The 25805-nt window shown below is 37.6% G+C and overlaps 1 protein-coding gene across 1 annotated transcript in view; it reads right to left on the bottom strand.

Moving 5' to 3' along the window:
• Positions 1–25805, bottom strand: part of prdm5 (PR domain containing 5) — an 86119-nt gene that overhangs the window by 12278 nt on the left and 48036 nt on the right. The window contains 1 exon segment of the mRNA XM_079589066.1: positions 5011–5096. Coding sequence (XP_079445192.1) covers positions 5011–5096 — 86 coding nt within the window.

Genomic DNA, 25805 nt, shown 5'->3' on the forward strand with positions numbered 1-25805 from the left:
AACACAAGACAACATTTAAAAACATGCATTTACTCCAAACTCACACATAACGACAGATGAGCATGATTTGTGAGATGATGTGGCTTCTTACACAGAATAAGGCAGTCGTGTGTTCATGTTTAATCAATCAAAGCATTTAAATGCTACAGCGACAGGGATGTCGTGGAATGATGTGTGTTATTGTACTTCTGCGGCGGGGCATGTTTATCGTGTCTGCGTGAGAGCGCCCTCTGGTGTTCAAAGGGAGCAGTATTTACTACCGGTCAGCCGCACTGCACTGAGAAGCAGTGCATAAAATAATCGCAGCCTTTGCCAAATCGCGTTCGGTTTTATTGTGATTAATCGTGCAGCCCTGCAATAAACCGAAACAAATCCAAATGTTTTATGCTGAAAACGAGACCAAAATATCGCTAACTGCATATGCTCACTTTAAAGTCCCTATGAAAACAAAATTGAAGTTTTTTTGGCTTTTAGTATGAATATGTTAGGCTTTTAAAGGTCCTTAGATGACAACAAGATGCGTTTAGCAACTTAGCCATTGTTTAAATTCACCTTTTAGACGGCTAGCTGTAGTCTCGCGCTGAAGTCCCGTGGGAACTCGCATTGTAGCCGGTTGTGTGTGTGAAGAATGTGAGGCTAGTTCTTCGTCTGTATACTCGGGTTCTAATAAATAAGGATGACCATCAAACTCAAAAGCCTCTTCCATGTGTTCAAAATCTTCTATATTCTCCATAGTTACGTCACGAACCATTTCTTCTTCATTTGTGAGCAACTCCGATCATCACTCTTCACACACACGACGCTCCTCCTCCTGCACGCTTCTATTGACCTTTTCCCGGCTACAACAGGAGTTCCCACGGGACTTCAGCGCGAGACTACAGCTAGCCGTCTAAAAGGTGAATTTAAACAATGGATAAGTTGCTAAACGCATCTTGTTGTCATGTAAGGACCCTGTTCATGTTGGACAGACATTTTAATTGCATTTTGTGTCTGTTAAGAGGCACAAAAACACTCTTTATGAATATGCCCCATAACTGCCGGTTTAGCTGAGTGAGCTCTGGGCATTAGCGGTCGCAGCTCCGTGTTGCAAGCACCAATCCGGTTCGGTTTTTTTTTCTATAGACAGTACTCACAAAGGTATAGCAATCAAGATTAACTTAACAATTGCCCGGAGTTCTCCTTTAAGCCTAATTGCTCCACTAAGGTGTCGGACATCTTGAAAAATGGCCGCCATCTTGAAATTTCAAGTGGCTCGGACAATTTTCTTGTCAAGTGACCCGTGGAGACTGCTCATGCCAATTTTCACGCTTGTATCATAAACTGAACGATTCTGCCAAACATAAGCACTTAGCCGCTCCACTAATACTAGTATCGGAAGCTTTAAGGTTATCTATAAGCTAGTACGCTCCAAAACAATGACAACATTTGCATTTGGAATATATACACAAAACTTACAGTCTCTCACTTCCGTTCAATATGGATCAATGGTTTTGATGACATCACTCAGCTTCTCATAAGATTTTCTGTCCAATCAAATACTCTCTAGAATCTGAAGCCCCGCCCCTTACATTATAAATAGATGTGGTCGAAATTGGTCACTTGTTCACACAATTACTATTTTCTACACAGTGAATGGCACAGAGTGGACTATATAGGGGATGGGGAATGATTCAGACATTTGGTAACACAGCACGCATATAACTAGAATATATTGTTTATTAATACTTATAAAGCACATATTAATGACATATTCTGCAAGCATGAGCATATTGAAACATCCCTTAATCCACTCAATACCTAAAGTTAACAACTACCTTACAAACTATTAATAAGCAGTAATTAGGAGTTTGAGGCAAAAGTCATAGTTAATATTGAGAATTAGACCCTAAACTAAAGTGTGACCAAACTTTTTTTTTATCCATACAAGAAAAAGGCTGCTGAAAACATGCATATAATGAACCTCATTTGCATAGAAACACACGTTTGCCAAGAAAAGACTGACAATGACTTTTGGGTACACGAGGTGCATCGCTCTAGAGTGACGTCAAAACCCGGAAGAATCATTTTTCCAATTGTAACTTCTAATTGTAACAAACATAACTTGAAGACACAGTTTGCTCTACAGCATTAATGTGAATTTTGAAGCTATTATGTTTATTTAAAAAAAACGTATGTTTTAACAAGTAACCAGATTTGGAGTGTGTGCAGTTTACGTTGTAGGACAAAATCGACAAGTACGAAATCATATAGTATCGTTAAGTTTGTAACCACAGGCTTTGTTTTACTCATAAATTGAAAAACCCCATTATAAAACCCCATAGGAAAATGGGAAAAAAAGTATATGTGTCATACGGACCGAAACGGAAAGAAATACCTGTCACGTAAGAGGATTAGCACAGCTCCGTCACTGCTTGTTCTCATTACCGCATCACGATTGCTTTGTTTTCATGCGATGTCCTAATGGCTGTGTTTCTGTGCTGTGTCAGTCCACAGCTCATATGTTATGCTGCAGAACTACAGGATCGCGGCCCATATTTGGCAAAGCGCTCTAATGATGTGCTGCATCTGTTCTGCTTTCTTAGGTTTTCCTGGATTAACACTGATGTTGCCACTCTGTCTGTGTTATACATCTGAGAGACACTGCTATTCGAAACGACTGGGGGAAAGATGGGAGAAGCGATACACTTCTTTCAGGAAATGATGTCATAAACACCACCCATGCCATCCATCATCAGAGATCAGCTTTCCAAAAACTATTTAGCTATATAGCAGATTCTGTTCAAAGCGTTTCTTAGCTTCCACTATGACATTTTCTCCACCCAATCATTGATAGGTTCATTTACATAATAATTTGAAAATCGAGTTGGTGTGCAAACGTGTCTGTTAACAGCCATACCGACTCAAATCAAAGTTGATGATATTACAACCTCTGCGATAAAATACATAGTTTCAGAGGCTGTCACTGACCAATGAACTCTTTCAATTCACATTGAAGAACTCACATACTGACAATTTTGCCACTTTTTCTTCACGTAGATGTGCCAAAGTTGTGCTATAATATGTGAAGGGGTGAGAAATTTCAGAACTGTCTATTGATCACCCCTCATCCATATTTTGGATCATCAGTATTTGGCTTGTACAGTAATAACAGGGATGTAAATATTTCACATCTGTTAAATAAGTGGTGTAATGTGGTCTTAATCATGTGTCTGTTGCTGCTTTTATGTCATGCACATGTCTGGAAACGCACACGCACACACACACACACACACACACACACAGATCAGGTGTTTATGTAGTAGCCTTTTTAGGCAGATGTTGAAGTAAGTGTATTGCTTGTGTTTTGTTCTGTGGAGAAGAGATGTTTCCTAATGATCCGCTGCTGTGAACGTTAAAAATATCCACTGTACAGACACACTTGGAAAACACACAACTTTTGACATTTTAACACAAGGATATAGAGATAAATTCACTTTAGTTCCCTAGTATAATATCATATACGATCTTAGTGTATATCGTTTTGTTTAGTATATATTCTTAGTATAAAGTGCCACGTTATGGACTCTTTCTTTGCTATTGTTTGTTTTTCTTTAGTACCTGCTTCCCTGTTCTGTTTAGTTTTGGTTTCCCTGGTTACTGATTATGTCCTTATTTACTGTATTTATATGGTTACTTATGATTTGCACCTGTCTCTCATTATGTTCGCCTTGTACTCCCTGTTATGTCCAATCCCTCATGGGTTTTCGTTTATGATTTATGTGGTTAGCGCTAACCCTCTTTGACCTCCTGTGTTTCTCCTCAGTATTTTAGAAGATAATAAAGACTGTCTACTTGAATCTTCGTCTTTGTGTGTACTTACCACAGTAGCGTTTCAGGCCACATTCACAAAATATTTTTTAAGTAATCCATGAATTATTATTATTTAGTGTATTAAAATATACTTATTAAACAAATCAATAAAGATATGTTGCTATTGAAATAGCAGGGGTTCCCAAACTCTTTTGTCAGCTAAACCCCTTAGTAGTAGTAGTATGTTTTATCTCAAATTATTACTGTTGTAAATTAAAAAATGTATTGTAAAATAAAATATATATATGTGGCGAGCAGGACGAGGTCCTGCTCGCCACAATATATTTGATAATTATAGTAATTAAATCTGAAACGCTGCGCATCCGACTATATCAGTATTTATTTAAATTGCCTTTTATTTGATAATCACACTATATTGTGAATATCATGCAGCCAAGTTTATTTATTTAAATTTTACATTTGGTATAATCAATTATTAGTTTTTCATCAACACACAAACCCCCTGCAGATCCCTCATAAAACCCTGTACTGTATTATTAATTTGTATAGGCTTATGAGCCTATACAGGAGATAAATGTATTGTTTTTATGTGTGTTTTCCTTGTAATATTGACCATTTGTATGTGTCTGAAAAAATAAATAAATAATAATAATATTATTATTTAGGCTACTGTAAAAAACAATAAAATACTGTAAAAATTATATATTTTTTAAATATAATAATACTAATACTACTACTACTACTACTAATAATAATAATGATAATTATCATTTTATTTTACAGAACAACAGTATATTTACAATACTAATATTTATGGCTATGTTAATTTCTTTGCTTTCAAAAGTAAAAAAAATAGCGCTTTTATTTTGGAGGAAAACCACAGTTGGACCTTAGCGCTTCTCTTTTGGTTTTAAACAAATTAAATGATTCTCTAAATGAATTTGGGAAGATGGTTGGCACATTTTCAAATGCACATTATAAGTGACCCGAACTGATTCGATTCGAGACACTGAGAACACCAGATCGTGAGACAAAGTGCTTCACAACTCAAATTGCATGATTTTTTTTTTTATAAGAAGATATTTCACATACATGCCCAAGCCGAGAAATGCAAAGGCAATGGACAAATCAGTGCGAGAGAAATGGAGAGGTGGATGTACATTTGTAAGTAAATGTGTGCATGTATGTGTGTAGTCTTACCCGAGTGTGTGTTCGTATGTGCATTTTAAGGCCGTCGTTCTTGCTGAAGGCCTTGTCACAGTATGGGCACTGATACGGCCGCTCACCTGAAGACAAAGGACAAACAAACAGCAGACTTTCAGAAAACAACTCACTGATAGACATCCAAACACATCTGCTTACAAACAAACAGATACATAATTATTAGGAAGAAAATAAGATACATATTTTACTTCACACTGATATATAATACAACAGCAACATGTTATAAGAGCATCAAAGAGTCAATTCTACATCCTCCAGGAAGTAACTACTCTGCCATGTGACCAAAGATATCAAGATATTACAATTTTAAAGCACTTTGACGCAGACATGGTGCTGTTAACAAGACACCATTGCTGACGACAATAAGTGGACGGGCGGCACTAGCCGTTTCCATTACTCTTCAAATTGCGCAAATTTAAATTGCGAATTGAAAATATGCCCAACGGAAACACGGCAGGTTCGCAAAAACGTCCATATATCAAAAAAAAAAAAAAAAAAAAAACTTGTATGTGGTTCTTCAGGCAATCCGAAAAAGGAATATTTTGCAAAACTCCAATGGAAACAGTTTTTGCGCATTTACAGTCACCTGGCGTTCGTAAAAGTCGATCATTCTTTAAAGAAGGCGCGGTAAGTTTGAACTAGAGGATCAGACAGAGTTCTTTGTTAAACTCATAAAGTATTATGGGAATACTGGATTCTAAACAACAAAGACATGCCACAATTGATCAACACCTCATTTATGCTGCTTACAAGTATAACAGGCTTTACTCACCATTAATGTTGGATAACACTCCTATGTCTCCTTCCATTAAAAACAATGGCTAATGCGGTGGCGGAGATATAAATAAACCTACCAGTGTCCGTGCCATGATTTTCTTATCGCGTATCGCAGAAAGTTTTATGCAAATCTGTAATGGAAACGCGGCTAGTGACTCGTTCCATCATACTACTACTGCATAATATCTGCATAATACCCTTACATCTAAGCCAGTGTTGGCATAAACACGCTTGAACTGGAGAAGATTTCCATGTTAAAAAAAGGCGGTGTTTAAACAGCTGGAGTTTTGGCAAGTGGTTTTGAACTTCTAAAACAAACTTGCAAACGAATTTCATTGTGGCCTGATTTTATTTTTATTTTTTGGTGAAATGACACCAGTTCGTAATTCAGTTGCTTGGATGCTAGAATTCGTTCTCAAAAGTAAGACTCATAAACAAAGACCATGACGTTGCAGTGGCAGTGGCATGATTCTTTCTGGCGTATTTTTTAGTAACACAGTCAGTTACGTCATTGTTCAAGTCAGTTGGTTTTAACAGAACGCCACAGATCTCCGTCTGAGGAAGAGTGCCAGCTCTCTAATTGGTGATCAAGGCACATTATGGCATCACGATCACTCTTAACGTTCTGCACCACTGGCATCAAAGCTTGGAAAACAAACTGGAATCTTCTGCCTTTTTGGGTTGAGAATGTTTTGATGCCAGGCATAATTCCCGGGTTTGGAACGGGAAACTTGGCACAGAACTTCGGAATCTGCATAATATTAAGGGCTCCAATATGTTGTGGTATTCAGTGCAGAACGTGTATTGTGCACAGAACCAGCAAAATAAAACACATTTGATGACTTACTTTGAGGGTATAAATATCGCACCTTAAGGCTGAATAACTTTTGTAAAAATTTGTTCCACATTTTTGATTGCAAATACCTTTTTTAGCCCAAGAACAAGCTGCATATTGATATTTCAATCAGATATTTATGCAAACAGTAGGCTTTAATCTTTATGAATGCGAATATATGTGATTTGGTCCAAAGAGGGTCTAGATATATGCTGCCTGATCCCTGACCACATAAAGTCTGGAATAATGTGTCCACAAGGAATTTAAAATATAAAACAGGATTTCCAAATCAAGACTTCATGTGTCTTCAGATTACCGGTCTTCCTCTCCAGAAATGTAAAACCAAACACACAGGGTTTTTGTGCCTCTATCTCCACCATCTTGAACCGCAGAGACCTGAGGTGGGTGGAGCCGGTTAAGCCACGCCCCTCCGCGGATCAAAGAGGTGCTGAGCTGAATGGGAGAGATGCTATCGGAGCGCGCTCAGTATCGCCACAAAGGAGGAGTGACAAGCTGTCAGTCAGAGAGCGGACAAACACGTGGGTCTGCTTTAGATAAAGCTGATCCAGGTTGCAGATAGCAGAGCAGTTATGATTGCCGCCCTACAATCCTGCAGTGTGAGGTAACAAACACTGCTTCGCTGGAAGCCCAATTCAGTAGTTTAGCCAAAAGAAATACTACTAATTAACATCATATGAAAAAAATATTGCATTGCAATGTGAATGCTAAAAGTATTACACATTACTATAACTTATTACAATAACCTCGATCATAGGATCTCCAATCTCTGTGTGAGTGACGTATGTGTGCTTCAATGAAAGCAGGCATTAATATAGAACAGTGATTAAACTGACTGGAACTACCTGCGCTTTAACCCCTTAAGCGGCACCCCCCTTTTTTAATAGACATGAGAATGCACATCCCGAACTTAAATGGTTGTAATTCAGAAAGGCTTTGGAATATAGATGTAAGATTGGTTCTTGTTTTTAAGAAGACATTTGGCAGATTTTTGTAGAAGTGAAATAAATTAAGAAAGTTAAACAGAAAAAAAGTTATAGAAGTTTGAGTTTATGAAAATGTACAATGTTAAAAATTTAATTATTCATATTTTATATAAAATATCTATTTTTAAAACCTGGAGGACTCTAAAAATGCACAAAAAAAAGAAAAAGTTGTGTTTCAAATTTTAGGTTGATATCTCCAAAAATAAGCGTTCAGTGAGATTTAGTTTGGGCGCAGTACCACACTTCTCCACTAGTTGACATTACTGCCCATATAAGGGCACCTCCATTTCCATGTGTTGTTTGAGTGATCTGAACCATTATTTTTTCAATTTTCATACAATTTATGAAGTAGACATCCTATTCAGAAGTATAGGATGGTTTGGCAAAAGTTTGGCAGATTTTGAAATGAATTCAACCTCTAAGAAACACAAAAGATCCCGTATGTGCATTATAGCTCGCTGCCACATCACAAATGCTGAATCTATTATTATTTTCTTTATATTTAAAACATTTTCAGACCTTTTTTTCTAAAAGATTTGAATGGATACTATCTTTTGAACTCTTGGCATGAAAACAAACTGAGGTTTCTTCCATTCTTTCATGATTTTTTATGTTCATCACTATTTCAAAATAAAGGTCTGAACACGCCTTAGGAGTATGAACATATTATTGTTGCAAATTGATAAATTACGGCTCCTCTGTAATTTATTTTGAAAATCAGTCACCAAATATGTAAACTAGAGATTGTAAGCTTTCAAATGATATAGTTTGTTAAGATTAGTTAAGGTTTAGTATAGGATATTACTGTTTTAGATATGTAATGGCTGTGCCAATATAAGGGGTTTTAATGCACATCTTCCAGCCAATCAGAATCAAGCATTCAGACAGAAACATGGTATAAATAAAAAATAATTTATCCTTGTTACAAATTAATTTTATTTTCTGGTTTTCTTCAAATAAGTCAAGATGGTTGACTTTTACCTGAATGTACCACTCGAAAAGACGCAGAACCTTTTACATCAACAGCAATGAATGGGATGCAGCCATTCCACACAATTGCCACATAGTATGTGCAGAAAAAGCAATAAAACGCACAGATAATTTCTTATGAGTGTAATTACAACATGGACACTACAATTTAAAGTGTGATCAGGCAGTGGCATACTTTAAATAATGTGGTTAAATTTGCAATAAGTGAAAATCTCTCCATAGATTAAGGCCCGTTTCACACGGGTGTCTGCAGCATGTGTGTACTGTACGTGACGTGTAATTCATTCCAGTGCACATATTAACAGGATACAGTATTCTGCACTCATAAGCAGTTCAGAAACAGGGACTAAACTGCAAATGAGTTTCAGAGCTGAAAGCGGTTTACAGTGCGCCACATGCTGAACTGAATAAAAAAAAACAATGTAAACATGCAATACAAATCTCTTCACTGACACAATATTTTGTAATACATGCTGTTCTGAAGCAACCCATCTGTCCATTACCAATTGTATTATGTATAATCAGTTTTGGATCCTACAATCTAAAAAATGCTAGGTTGTTTTAACCCAATTTTGGGTCAAATATGGACAAACCCAAACTTTGGATCAAAAATGCAATTAAAAAATGTAACCCAATGGCTGGGTTTGTCCATATTTGACCCAAAATTGGGTTAAAAACCCCCAGCATTTTTTAGAGTGTAATGCATCCAAATTAGATTTCATGATAATCAAGTTAGTAATACTTCTGAATGACCCACTCCTGATTTCCATGTTAAAACTGTTACAGTGGGAGAAAAAATAATAGTGTTTGAAACAATTTTCACAAAATTTTCACAATTATTACAAAGAATTGGCAAGTAACACATTGAATTAAACATGCCATTTGTATGTAAAGGGACTCAAATTGTATTTTCTTGTAGAACGTACTCCAAAAAAATCTTTGTTTTATTCACAATTTTGAAAAACTGCAGTGTATTAGTGTTGTTGTAACCCAAATATATATATATATTCTTTATACAGCCACAGGTACAGGCAGCAATATTTGACTTGACAGAAAAATTAACTTTCTGTAGAAGTGGAAACTTTACGCTCATGCCCCCTATAGTGGCACTTATAACTAAGTAGAGAACGTAATGCGTATGCTGTGCATTATATTTTGTTGCCTGATGGATGTATTTTTAAAATCAGGACTACGTGACGTACGAAATAGGCTTTGCATGATGTCAGCAAAAAGATTTCCCCACATGAGACACCGAGTTAGACATAAAAGTTAGCTCATCGGCACAGTTTCAGTTGCTCTGGCATGTTGTGTAGGAATTATTTAGGGAGTTTCGGAAAAGACGTAAAATATCAGGCTCACATAACCGTGAGATCCAGCTGTCACTAGCAGGAAGCAGAGAGAAGCCCAGGCACGTGAAACAAAGCTCTATTCTCATTACAGGCCTTTCTGGGCTAATGAAATAAGGGTTTTCTGGATGGAGAATGGCTCCCTTTGGAATAGGTAATGCGTCTGGCAATTGGGGCAGCCCCACAGAGAAACGTGAAATGGCAAAACATAACTTAATAAGACACTGCCTTCAGAGAGATGCCAATTGCTGTGTTCCTGTGTGTGTGTCCTGATTGTGCAACAATCCAGTTTCTAATTCGCCTTCTTGTTAATGCAATCTCTTGAGGGAATAATTGTTGGATCAAGAAAAAAAAACCTCCCGTAGATTAATTAGATAAACGAAGAGATTGGCGAGGGAAAATGTATGCTGCCCTTTGAATAATAAGGTTAATTAGCTCAGCTTCAGGGGGAATGCACATGTAAGATGTTCATTAAACATGAGACCGCTCTCCAAACGAGTCAGCCGAGGCTTTACAAATGATCCGTTATGGTGCTGATTTGATGGTGACAAGCTTCCCTTACACACGTCCAAAGTCTGGATGTAATGACCAGTGTAAAAACCAATGCACGTTCCACCTTCCACGTTCTCCAAAGCAACTTCCTTCTGGAGCCACCAACCAACCCTCATCTATATGACCAGCTGCATATTATGCTCACGATTGCTTTTAAGACAACATGGACTACATCTTGAAACCAGTCTTCACCAGCCGTCATGTTAAAACCACATATCACATCCCCATCTATCTCTCGAGATTAGGTGGTTTCCTCCTTTGGTTTTGGTCTGTGTTTTGGTGTGTATTCCTGCCATCAGGAAACGTCCTCACCCTTTAAAGCTATTTATCACCATTGCGTATGTCTTTCTAACGCTAATTTGCAACTTTCATTGACAATGTCAGTGTCGGTTTACAGGTCAGGATGTTGACAAACAAGACAATGTCCTTCACAGATGTGCTTGGGTACATCAAGAGGCATCCATCATGTATGTAACAAGTAGGGTATTGGGTTAGAGCTTGTCTTAGCCTGAAGGACCTCTGTAGAAGACATTAGAAGAGGGATCCAACAAGACAGGGTTCAGCCCTGGACCCTGGGTCAAGGGATTTGAGCATCTGTCAGGTCTGTAAAACAGGGATTAGCTCAGGACAAAAAAGAGCCTGTGCTTTCATGAGCAGATGGTATTGAGGAGGACCGTTCCTGGCTGAAGTTCTGCCGCTTCTTACACAGTCTGATGGACTATTGTCTTATAATAGGAGTCTGCAATATGTGGAGACATATCACATACATCATTGCTCCTTCCCTTTAGGATATTGGTCTACACTGAGTGCCTGGTTCATATCTGATTTGAGAGCAGCATCTAGCTCCACACAACAGTATACATGGGTGTTCGTACAAAAAATGTGTGTTTTAAAGAAGACACACCTCAAAAACACTTCACTTTGCTTTATTGAGCGCAAGAACACGTCATGCCACAACTCGCTGCTTAACTACCATAGTACAATGTATTGTTGAATTCAACTAGCTAGCCACGACTGTTTCCCAAAACCATATTGTCGCAAATTGGTCGTTCAACCAAGTTGGTTAATAATGTAATGAACTTGGTGGAGTAATGGCTTCTTTTAATGAATCGTTTGAGATCTAATTAATACTAGACATTAAATAAATTGCTATAAATATATTTATTTCCAGATTCAATCATAGGCTCGTTCTTACGCACTAGAGCACATTTACACGTGTGCACTCTTCAAAAACGATACTTTAAATCTCTTGTCAAACTAAAAGACGTAAACAACATTTGTATGTTTTCTAAATAAAAGATACAGATTGTACTGAATGTCAGCTTGCTTATTTGTCTCAAGATAAGGATTTATTGAGTCCACATGTCATGCAAACAAGAAACTCTGCTTCTTACCACAGGTCGAGAGCTGTCGTTCCAAACACACAACTTTGCGATGATGTTTGCGAATGTTCGTTGGAACGATAGTTTTGGGGAAATACAGACTCAACTTGCAACCATAGTTGGCTAACGATGCTTTTGGAAAACGCACCCCTGTGTGAATGGTCCCTAAGAGTGTGTGTTGTCTTGATAGTTGCTGGATTTAGTACTAAAAGTAAAAGTCTTCTAGTAGAAATAGGAGCCACACCGATATTAAAATTCCAGACGATAACGATAAGCTGCTAATTCTTTTCATGTTATGGCTGATTACAGACAAATGGCTAATATTAAAATTCTTAACTATTTTGCCAAGAACTAAAATAAATTGCTTTAAATGCTACAAGTGAAGGACTTCCCGGGCATGTAAAATGTAAAGTATACAAAATAAATTCATTTTAAGATTTGATAAAGATAAAATTTAACAATAAGCACTAGATGATGGCAAAGTAAGTCTACTCGCGTGAATTATATATATATATATATATATATATATATATATATATATATATATATATATATATATATATATATATATATATATATATATATATATATATATATATATTTATATATATATATATATATATATATATTTATTTATATATAAATATTTATTTATTTATATATATTTATATATACTGTATATATATTCAATGTCGACCGATATACATATACATTATATATAAACTCTCTACTATTGATAATAAAATATTATTAAGAGATATATTTCAACCAAACATGAACATCCTGAACTCGATATACTCCAGCTGTTGTCGTTCAAAAACTGTATGACTTGTATATTTTTTGACCATGCATTGGAAGTTAAGGGGCTCCAATTTTGTTTGTTTCGCAACATTCTTAAAAATAACTTGTTCTGCTGAAATCAATACAGGTTTGGAGTGGCATGGCCTCTTTTGACTTGGGCCGATAAGTATCCACACAATAACAGTTTAAAAACGACTCATAACACTGTAGTGTAGTGCAAACATAACTCGCTTCAAAACATAACTTCTTCCAAAACTGTGAAAATCGACTTGTTATTTTGATTTATCTAGTGGATCACTATCTGAGACCCTAGTGTGCGGAAAGGGGGCTAACTGATTTAGCATGTGTTGTAATGCGACACCGTCTTTGTGTGACCCGAATGTCTCTGCTCTCTTTCCAGATCCCCGGCGGTCCCCTGTGGCCCCAGACACCCCCGTCTGCTAATCGATCCGTTTGGCACCCCCCTCGTGTGAGTGTGTGTGTGTGTGTGTCTGGTGAACAGATGGTTGTCCCTGTCACATGCCAAGCATTGTGCTGGTGTTATGGGGAGATCGTTGTAGCTCAGGGCCTTCGGTATGAAAGACATTAGGCCTGTCCATCACACACTCCATCCTGGCTTCCTTTTATCATTCCAACATCCAAAGCAGACTCACCCATGCAGGTTAACACATTCACACACACACACACACACACACACACAGTAAATGTAAGCTTGAATGCCGCCGAGTACGGACCAGCAGACTGGAATGGTGCAGTAATACAATATTGATCGGTTCTGACCGATAAGTGATTGACTTTGATCAGTCACAGACACACCCAATCACTTCATACTTGACCTGGTGATTACTGACAGACCGCCACACATGCTTAACCGTTACCATGTACGCATGTGTTCAGTGCACGTATGCAGACTTACACACACTGCCGCTCAGAATGGTTGACTAGTCAGTGAATAGTGACTTTTTTTTATGAGAGGTGCTTTAAATGAAATTAAATAAAATAAACAATACATTTGTTATATATTTTGTTGATTTGTGTACTTACGTTATCCCAAATGTTTCTAAGAATGTTTAAATCAAAAGAAATTAGCCGTTTTAACCAGGACACGGACTGCCTATCAATGTCAGTGAAAAGTGACTTTTTTTTAAGAGAGGTGCTTTAAATGAAATTAAGTGTTTTGCTTTATTGCCGAAGGTTTTCACGTGCTGACAGTCTAAAGAAATGTTCACAACACGAATGTACAGTGCAAACTAAGATTTGAACCAGCAATTTGTCTGTTAGGCCCAATATGGGAAAAAATGGCAGACATTGGGAATTGGCGCTTATGGAACAATTTGTTATGATGTATATCAAAAAACACCAAACAACGCAACTTACAGTGGCCCTGTCCCAAATGACCATTGCATGCACGTCTGTTAAAGGATTAGTTCACTTCAGAATGAAAAAATCCTGATAATTTACTCACCCCCATGCCATTCAGGATGTTCATGTCTAGCTTTCTTCAGTCGAAAAGAATTTAGGCTTTTTGAGGAAAACATTCCAGGATTTTTCCTCCATATAGTGGACTTCAATGGGAATAAGCGTCTTATCTAGCCAAACGATCTGTCATTTTCTAAAAATATATTTACTTTTTAACCACAAATGCTCATCTTGAACTAGCTCTGTGATGCGCCACACATTACATAATCATGTCGTTTGTTTACAAAGCGAACGTGCAAAGTCAAACGCCATTTCCAAAAAATAAAATAAAAATTAAAGGTAAAACAACGATGTCGGACGATTTAGAAGTTGGAGGAGAAAATTAATTTTTCGCCCGACCCTACATTTTCCGCCAACTTCAGGTTTCCGCCTGACCTTTCCAACGTGATTACGTGATGCGTGAAGTCGTGGACGTGTAAAACAAGCATTTGTGGTTAACAAGTATATAAATGTTTATATTTAAACATATATATAGCATATAAATAATGTGTTTTTTTATATAAAATGACTGATGGTTTGGCTAGATAAGACCCTTAATCCTTGGCTGGGATCGTGTAGAGATCTTTGAAGCTGCATTGCATTGGACCTTCAACCCGTTGGTTCCCGTTGAAGTCCACTATGGAGAAAAATCCTGGATGTTTTCCTCAAAAACCTTAAAGGTGATTTCAAAAATCCTGGGTTCTGTTCCCTTCAGCTGAGAGTGTCCAATGCGAACGGCTCCTAACAACACTTCTGATATGGTCTATGGGGCACATGATCCTAAATCAGCCTAATTACACATTAATAAGTTTGATGAATCCTTCTGATGAATCAACATGATGAATTTACTGAACTTCAAGTTCCACGTCAATGTATCAATTCAGTAATTCAATAATGTGTTTATACTGCTTATACTTGCTGTACCACCAAGAAGGCAAAAAAAACAAACAGAAAATCTGTATATTTCACAATTATGTCTTTGGTCATGGTTATTCTCATAGTTTAGCTTACAATAAGCTTTATTGTACTGCAAAGAAATTCAAAAGCAGGTCTAGCCAGTGTAATCCTGTGAGAAGAAAATATTTAAATTATTACATAAATAAATTAAATATATCGCACTTCACGTTTTTGTGGTGGGTTTCTTGATTGACCATTATTTTTTCCTAGCATGACAAACTTTGGGAGTCCCTAATTTAAACAACCATCCGACTAATCAGCGTTGATAAAAAGCGTAGCTGTGCACAGTCCTACTCCCGGTGCTGTCATCAAATCAATCACCAGTGGCAGCTACAGTAACTGAGGAAAAATATTTCCCAAACACATCTTGAATCTGAATTCATTCAAGTGGAAAAAGCTGTTCTGTTGTTTGGATCCAGTAGTAGGCAGTTCAGTAGAGATGTTTATATCACACACATACTTAGTTTTACTGGACAGGATGGGTTTCACTTTCCAGATGTGGATGGACAGTGTGTGTGTGTGTGATTGTCTAAGTGAGCACTGTTAGACTACTGTGAGGACACAGACTCCTGCAGCGAGAACATCCCAAAGAATTACCCATCACTACACACACACACGCGCGTGCCTCGGCTTCCTTTAGATACATCTGCAGAACTTCCTACAGCTGTTCCATAACATTTCATTCTGCTATCCTTCCACATCTGAGCACCATAAACATGTCACTCCAGCCCTGAGACAGTACGGCTTTATCTCCTCAAGGTTTAATTGTTGTGTGAAATCACTTATCGGATGAAAATCAAGTAAAACCCCTGTCTTAAATCAAGCGGAAACCTTTTGGCTTTTGATTGATATAAAGTCTGGTCCAATTTGCAGCTTGTTCTGGACAAGAACCGCCCACTGCGGTATAATCTATACATTTAATTTCATATAGATATACATTTTATTCAGTGTCTTTTTAGTTTGTCAGGAGAATAAAAATAAACTGGTTTTGAAGAGTGCGAAGGTGTGAATGTGAACCCTGGAGTATGACATAAGAGGGAATTCTTATTTAAAGAAAGAACTAATCTGATATTTACTCAATCACGAACCAATTAATTGGCAGAAGTAATTACTTTACCACCTCCATGATGCCATTAACAACAGGTCTACTGTTGAGCCAATTACGGAAAAATGTAACTAGCTACTCACGACTGATAACCTAACCTCAAGATTTGTTTGATTTCTAACATTATTCTCTCAACAGACATTACATCGATAGTCTGGCGTTATAATTTATTTGCTTTTGGTGTACTGTGGAGTGGGTAAAACATTTTTTAATGGCAGGCTAGCAGATACCGGTGACTCGCGCTAGCCTAGCACCGGCGAACTATGCACCTGGAAGGACTGGATTCAATGTTTTAAAAACTGTCTCCACTGATAAATAACACCCAGGCTAACTTGGAAATGAGGTCCGATGTCCAAAATCCTGAACCACCCCTTTGAGTGTTATTTAAGGGTTTGTTCCTTTGTTGTATCGTAAACAGTTGATATCACAATAACACACGTTGCAAAACAAATCAATAAAGTATAGCATGCAGTCTCAGACTGCCCAACATTGAAGAAACTGACTACTTTATGGACACACAATATGTCTGACAACGTGAAAGAAGAATTTTGTGTGACTAAATCATAGTAACATTGAAAGATTTCACGCAATGAACCTCGCAAACCCTGACAAATCCAGGGATCCGTTCACTCTCGCTCGTTCTAAGACCAGTATCCTGTAAACACAGTGGACTGATTAAAAGCTGTGCACGGTGCACCCCGATCCCCGGAAATCATGAAAAGCCAGCCCATTAAATTGGAATCAGACGGGATTTTGAGAAAGCTATTGTCATTATTGTGTGTAGCATCCATCAAGCGTTCAGTGAGCGGTCCATGGGCGTCTGAGGCTCAGGCTAGAGGAACGTTTTACATGGGTTTACCAACCTTAGTGTGTAGTACCTCCCTGATTCTGTTCTCTAATACAGAAGGGCATGATACAGATCGTTGGTAGAAAAGAAATGTGGATAAGGAATATTGCTAGTACACTAGTCAAGTTGGCCTGTATAGTTACTCTGATGTAGGTCCATGTCCACCAGACACTGAACATTTCTTCAGTGTATTAAGTGAATTGCCTAGAGATGGTGTCCATGATAGTGAGAGTATAGTGATGCAATTTGGTCTCTAAGGGCATCCATGAAAAGCTTAGAAGATTGTCACTATAGAATGTTCAAAGTTAATGTTGATGACGTTAAATCTTAAAGCCGCAGTGCAATCGATTTGGCTCTTTAGCGGTTAAGCCGTAAAACTGCACGTTACTCGGAAAGGAACATTGTTCTGGTAAGGAAGTGAGTTGGGCTTTGGCTCAGAATGAAAAAATATGATGCTGTAAGGTGTAGGTATCATTTTATCAGAGCAAATTACAGTAACGATGCCAAAAATACCTCCCTTTTAAAAGAAAAGACATAGCGTAAAAAATAAATGAATACCTGTTCATAACAACAAAGAGACACATAACAACGTCTTTTGAGCAGTCTTCCACTTTTGCTCTGACTCATTGAAAGCTGTATAAAAATATATAAAAATTAAATGATAAAAAATGAAATGAAATGAAAAATGAAAAGTAAATAAAAATATGAAATGAATGAACAGAAACACGTTTAGGTGGAAGTGCTAAAATCACTTAAAATAAACTGGAAAATGGGAATAAATAAAACATTTAACAAAAATGCAAATAAAAAAAAATCAAACTAAATAGTAATATAAAAAAAAGTCTTAAAAAAGAAGAAAAAAAAGAAAGAAAAAATGGCTAAATTAAATTTGAAAAATGAATGCTGAAAATATAACTAATTCAAAATATCAATAAAAAACTAGGCTATAACAGTATAAAATAATATTAAAATCACTTTTTGATTACACTTTATTTTAAGGTGACAGTTACATTGTTTAGGGTTAGTTTGTTTTAGGGTTAGTTACTTGTAATTATGCATCATTTACTGTTATTAGTATTAAGTCCATGTAGTAATGTATAACTACGTCACCTTAAAATAAAGTGTTACCCAGTGTTTTGTACTAGATCTTCAACCATTGTAAATCCACCAGATTAGATAACATTACAACTAAATCTGCATGGAGTTTGTCTAGTGAAAAACCATCAAAATATGGCATGCTACATTCAAGACAAACAACATTAACAACACAAAGGTGGCCAGAAATTATGTGGAAAACCGAACCAAACAGGATGCAAGACAGACAGGACGTTTGACTTCTCTAGTTAATGTCAGAGACGCGTGTTCAGCTCATGGCTAATGTTTCGTGTCACTTCCACCACCGGCCATCAATAGCATGAGCACTGACCTCATGGCTGAACTACTTTCACTGATGAGGGCACTAGACTAATGTGGCTTGATCTGTCCTGAGGGCGAACGCATAGGCTTTTCCACACGTGCACACCTTGGACACTGTGGCTGCACAATGAGTCTTTTCAGTTGCACGTAAATGAGATGTAAAACCAGGGCGACTTTAGCTTCTCCCAGACCTTGACACCTCACATGATGTCATTCAGCCCTTCACATTCCATAAGTGTTTCCTTCAGGTCCTCCTGCTGACGGCACCACGCTAACCCAGCAGGGTGTGCAAACCAAGACACACGCATGCATGCAGACAGAACATCCATTCACGCCGGGGACCTTGGATCTGTTTGGAGGGTGTTTTTAGCTCTACCGTTAAAGAGAAACACCCATTCCATCTTAAAACAGAGCCGTCTCCATCGACTTTGAACTTCTGTACTGTATTTGGCAATCTTTAAGGCCGTGACACACCAAGCCGATGGCCGGCCCAGCATTAAAGGACAATTCCGGTGAAAAATGAACCTAGGGGTTAATAACACATGGTTACCGAGACGATCGTTCTCTGGTATGCGTTTATGATAATCGAATGTAAAGAGTTTTATCTCTAAAAACAGATTCGCTTATAACGCTAGTATATGGGTCATCGAATATAAGTAAAAAGAAATCGCTAGTTAATACCACTAACAAGGCTCAAAATAGCCTCACACTAACACGATAGCATAATGAGGGTCCCTACATGCAAACCGAAGCATTGAGAACTGTGTAAGTGTGCAGACAGTATAATAAGAAGATACTTTATAAAGACAGTACACGTCGCGTATACAGGCAGGAGCCATCTTTGGAAAACAGACTCGACCAGTCGAGCCACGAACGCCGTGCTACGTGAGCTGAACTGTGACTTAAACCTATTGACCAGCTCACTTAGCACGGCGTTCGTGGCTCGACTAGTCAAGTCTGTTTTCCAAAGATGGCTCCTGCCTGTATAGGCGACGTGTACGGTCTTAATAAAGTATCTTCTTATTATACTGTCTGCACACTTACACAGTTCTCAATGCTTCGGTTCTCAATGCTTCGGTTCTCAATGCTTCGGTTCTCAATGCAAAGTTCTCAATGCTTCGGTTCTCAATGCTTCGGTTCTCAATGCTTCGGTTCTCAATGCTTCGGTTCTCAATGCTTCGGTTCTCAATGCTTCGGTTCTCAATGCTTCGGTTCTCAATGCTTCGGTTCTCAATGCTTCGGTTCTCAATGCTTCGGTTCTCAATGCTTCGGTTCTCAATGCTTCGGTTCTCAATGCTTCGGTTCTCAATGCTTCGGTTCTCAATGCTTCGGTTCTCAATGCTTCGGTTCTCAATGCTTCGGTTCTCAATGCTTCGGTTCTCAATGCTTCGGTTCTCAATGCTTCGGTTCTCAAAGCTTCGGTTCTCAAAGCTTCGGTTCTCAATGCTTTGGTTCTCAATGCTTCGGTTCTCAATGCTTTGGTTCTCAATGCTAAGTTCTCAATGTAAAGTTCTCAATGCTTCGGTTCTCAATGCAAAGTTCTCAATGCTTTGGTTCTCAATGCTTTGGTTCTCAATGCTTTGGTTCTCAATGCTTTGGTTCTCAATGCAAAGTTCTCAATGCAAAGTTCTCAATGCAAAGTTCTCAATGCTTCGAATTTCCGGTGAAATACTTTATCACCGAAACAATACGGCCGAAATGAATTCGAATTCGTTGAATTGCGGTTGTTGCGACTGATATCATTCACACATAAAGCTGCTTCTTTTTCGTGGCTTGTTGAGCTTACGGTCAAATACACACGAAAACATTGTCACAACGTTCGTCTTGCAACGTATTCACATAAACACATCGGTTATGTCCGTGCTGTCAACAGTAACGCATGCGATTAATGTTTTTCAGTTTAACGCGTTATAAATATTTAACGCAATTAACGCAGCATCCGTTTTTTCCCCTGTCATACTTTGGCTAGCGTGACATTATATAATCATGTTCTTCTTCATGCAAATGCTTTTAAACATTCAAGCACGAAAAGACAAAAGAGTGAAAAGAATGTCCTGCTGACACACACACGACACACAACGACACGCACCACAATCGACTTATCTTTCGCGCTTAACGAATAATAACACACAGTTATGCCAAAATGTACGTTTTGTTGAGTCTCCTCATGAGAGCAGTCTTAAATTAACGTTAAGAGTTGTGAGTAAATGGGACGCGTGTGAGATCCACGTGTGCGGCAGTGACAGCAGAATCACAGAAGATCATTCTAGTGTTTAAATATGTATTATCCACTTTGCACATCTGCAATTATTGCTGCATTTGTTGGTAAAGTTCTACAGTTAACATGTGGGCTATGACAGTCTTTGTTTTGATACACTATTATGTTGAAGGCCTACAGAGAAAATATTGTTATATCTTTAAGCAGTTGCACTTGTTCTGAATGCACTTTCTTGTAGTAGTCCCACAGAGAAAATGTTTTAATGCACTTGACCTAAATGCACTTTGTTTTTATGAGAGAACATTTAATTTTAAAACCTTTCTGCAGGCCAATAAATAAATATTTGCATAATTTGTAATTGATTTATTCTTTGAAACTTTCATATTCATTTATGCAATTACAATGCCTTGATTTTAGTAAAGTTAGTACACAGTCATAGCCATAAATGCAATGGTACTAATAATTGACATAATTTCTTTCGGTGTTTCGGTTTTCGGCCTTGCTTTCCTCTTTTTCGGTTTCGGACAAGAATTTTAATTTCGGTGCATCCCTATCAAACACTGACACAGTTGCCTATGATGTGGAGTATCTCACGTGAATACAGCCGGTTGTGGCTTAAGTGAACATAAACAGCTCGGTGAAAACCGGATATGTGTCAGTATTTTAGATCCAAGGTCCTAAAGTGACAGCACCCTAACATACCTGTCTGTGTCATTAATGTTAATCAAACAACAAAAGATGTTAAGTAAATGTATACATGTTAAATAAACCTACTGGACCTGAAAAAAAACATTGTATTTGTCCTATTGTTTGTAATTTGCTTCTTTGTTATTTTTGTATGTAACAAAAGTAAAATAACAACCAACTTGAAAATTTGGGAAACTTTTTTGCTCGATCATGCGGATTATTATTTTACAGATTAAATGTGGCCATACCTTCATTTCAATCCTGTATGATGTTATTTTGTTTCTCTGGAATGCAGAATTGAATATAATTTTACAACTTTGATGGAGGGGAAGATTAACCAGTGAACAAATTATAGACTACTGTTCACACACAACTATTACATGTCGAAGACTTGGGAATATAGTGCATAAGTCATATGGACTTCTTCTATGGTACATTTATGCTGCTTATTCATTAGCTGAAGAGAATTAAATCATTCATTCAGCTGTTCAGAGGTATACAGTTGTGACGTTATAAAATGGAAATTAGGTGAGGTTATGTTTTTAAAGGTAGTTTTTGTATACCGCGCTGGCAAACAAGCCGAATCCCATGTGGCGCCTGAGGATGACATCATCAACACGCTGAGCTCAGTATAACTCAGGCCAGTCTGGCACTTGGAGAATAACGCAAACCCCCCGTTACCAAATAAACAGGCTTGATCACACGTATAGCGCATTCAGCGTTGTCTGAAAAGGCTGTGTTGTCACCACAGAAATGAATAGGAGTTAAAATCACAGCTTTGTGGATGTTAATGTGTGGGTGCAATGAAAGTTTTGTGTTTAGCTGAGCTTAAATGCGGATCTGAGAAACAGATGGTTGGGTTTATGATTAGGTTTAGATGTTTTAATTAGGTATGATTTCATTTATAGGAAGTACTGGTTTGAGTTTAACTTTGGCAAAAGATTTCGAATCAAGCTTCTAATCAAGCAGGTTAACCAAACAAACAATCATGAGATTAACCCTTTGAACCAGCAGAGAGACTGTCAGCGCTGGGTTTTAACCCCGTCGGGCAGAGGTGAGCTGGGGGAAGGACAGAGGGAGACGCGACTGCTACAGAGATCGCTTGCCCTGCTACATCCATTGCTGATTGCAGTGGTTTTGATCTTTCAACACATATAAGCTTATGGAGACCTAAACCACACTAAACTGAAGTTCTGGTTTGGTGTTTGGTTATTACCAAAATATTGGGTAATGTGTTGAATAATCATGATATGATCACAAAGTTGCCTGCAATATAAAAACTAAGTCATCTTAATGTTTATTTGCAAATATGAGAGGGTTAATAGAGTCGTTATAATAGCATCTCTGACACATCAGTATCAAAAACGGCCTCAGAGATGAGTGAAAAGTGAAACTGTTTCAATGATTCTATTCAAAATTCTGATCACATTTAATACTTTTTCAGATATTAAAATGTTGCAGTAAATATATTGTGTATAGTAACATATAGTAATGCATATATGTAGAAACTAGCGGTATATAGAAGTATTCAAGTGATTTCCTCTTCACTTCAGCATACTTTTAAAAAAGTACTTATTACGAAACTGAAAAATATATAAGTGCAAAAATAATGTAATGATTTAAACACTTAATTGCATGATATTTACAATTAAATTAAAATATATTATCGTTTAAATTTATATTAAGTGCAAAGAGCTGAACTTAAAAGCGTGTATGACCCACGCGAGTGGGACTTTAGTACATATTTATTTGTAATTTCATACTTACATCTATTGTCTTTGAAATATGGTTAAAGCGTAAGCTGAATAAACTGACAAGCATTTATGGTAAACTAAAATAAACAAACAAATTTGTAGTTACACATTTGAAATGTTGAAGGTACAATTTAACACATTGAAACTTTAAATCTAATATCAAGTAAAATTATAATCAAGCACGTCACAAAGCACGTGCTTTAGTAATTTAGTCAACACATCAAAATAAGTGTACTTCTTTAAAGCACAACACAATATCAAAGCATGATTTAAAATGAATGAAAGATTACTCTCTTTCATTACACTTTAAGTGGCCATTTTTTCATTAAAATATCTGAGTTTAGTTTTTTTTTTAGATTTGAAGTACATTACAAGTGCACATTTAATACAATTAAATTAAGTGCACTTATTTTTCACACGAGAAGTAATACTCTTGAAGTAATGCATTCAAGTATTTTGGAGATTTTATGCTCATTGACATTACACAGAATGATCTGCCATTACACTGGCGTCAAGACCATGGTACAAAGATACTGAACTGATGTTTTTGAGCATGTGTCTCTTTAAAAGAAGAAGAGCATATAATACAAGTCCAGTTGAAAGAAAGGGAAGTGGGATTTACAGGCAGCAGAGGTCAGGGGTCACAATGCTGGATGCCTACAAAGAGCGTTCTTTTCTTCCAGGCGCATCACTCACTCTCAACATGTCTACTGCATTCCAACACACACATACAATGTTCTACTCCACTGGGCATGTTTTGGCCTTGTGTGTATGTGTATAAGTGTATGTGTGGGGTAAGGGTTAGAAAACAAGTGTGTGTGTGTGTGTGTGTGTGTGTGTGTGTGTGTGTGTGTGTGTGTGTGTGTGTTGTAGTCTGTTGTTATGGCAGCACACTGGAATGCTGAGCCCTCCACTATAAAGGCTCTTTAATGAACACGCTGTCTGTCACCATGTCCATGCTGAGATGTTCACACAGAGAAAGACAGAGAGCGAGATGCCAAACGCAATGTATGTGCTGCTGTTGTGGGTGGCATACTATATACGTTTCTATATAATTTATTTTTAACTCTAAGGGCCACATTGACTAAACAGTGCAAATTAGCGTGAGAGTGCAATTCCAGAAAAGCGCAGATGGGGGTGGAAAATTCTGCAAGTGATCCACTGTCGACACGCAAATGAAAGAACACAGATCATTTCCATAATGACCAACACAATCTACCAAGAGCAGCGCAAATTAGCGTCTGGTTAAAGACACACTTGTTTTGGGCGGTAAAAAAATGGTGCAAATACCAGTAAATTGACCAGCGCAAACCTTAGTAATCGTGTTGCGATTACTTTAAAGGGGGCCTATTATCTTATTTTTAAGATGTAAAATAAGTATCTGATGTCCACACAGTGTGTATTTAAAGCTTTAGCTGAAAATACCCCACAAATAATTGTTATAGCATGTTAAAATTGCCTCTTTTTGGGGGTGAGCAAAAACACGACGCTTTTGTGTGCGTCCCTTTAAATGTAAATGAGCTGGTGCTCCCGCCCCCTTTCAAGAAGAGGGCGGAGATTCAAGAGCTCATGCTCTGGCATACCAGCAACAACAAAACAGGACAATCTCACGCACTGAGAATCTCAGAAACGGTCAGTAGTGATGTTCATCCTTATATGTTTGAACCAGAGTCAGACAATGATGGAAGTGACAACATGCTGAATGCAGCAGAACGTTTCTGAATGGATAATTGATGAATTTATGTAATTGCTGTGGAGTTAACTATCTTCAAGTCAGCGATTAGCATGTTCCGTCATGATAATCTATAAATCTCTGTACAGGTGCTTGTGTGGGAACTGTTGTAAAATGCCTACAGAGCCAGAGAATATATGCTGCATGGAGATAAAACAGATTTTTATCTGTTTTCAAATCTTGCTTTTATGACATTGATATGCTTTTATGACATGCTATTCCATTTGTGTTACATACTGTATTGTAATAAAGGTGAAAAGATGGATATGACTGCTTGAGAAGACTCCCAAATGTTCGATTGACCATCCTGGACTGAAGCCGGTTTGGTTTAACGTGTATTTTTGAAGCAATCTGGGTTATAATGATTGGTGCAAACGTATAAAACTTTTTTTCGGGACATTTCCTTCGAAAATTAAATTTAAGCACTATGTCCTCAGTGACTCAGATGGCAGACTCTTATGTGCATTGGTACATCCCAAAACACAACACTTCTTAATCCCTTTTTTGGAAAGACATGGTAAAACTACAGAAATTACTTCTCACTCAGGGCTCAGGTCACAGTGTCAGTGCTAATAGTGCAGATCGTCACCAGCTGTGGGCGGGGCTTCTCCGTACAGGGGTGGGGCATCTCCCTGCGATGACATCACTGTAGGGAGAAGCCCCGCCCCCATAGGGAGAAGCCCCGCCCACAGCTGGTGACAATTCAGCTGGAGACTGCTTTTGATTCATGGAAATTATAAAAAAAAATTAGTGAGTGGATGTTTACCATTATAGGCTGGCTGTTCTCATACACTGCGGACACACATCGGTGTTCAAACACCTTACAAAAGTGAATTTTGCATAATAGGTACCCTTTAAATACTCGTCCTCCCATAAATGTTGCATCATAAAAGGGAAACTCTTACAAATG

The sequence above is a fragment of the Phoxinus phoxinus genome (assembly GCF_949152265.1).
Source record: "Phoxinus phoxinus genome assembly, chromosome: 18".
Lineage (NCBI taxonomy): Eukaryota > Metazoa > Chordata > Actinopteri > Cypriniformes > Leuciscidae > Phoxinus > Phoxinus phoxinus.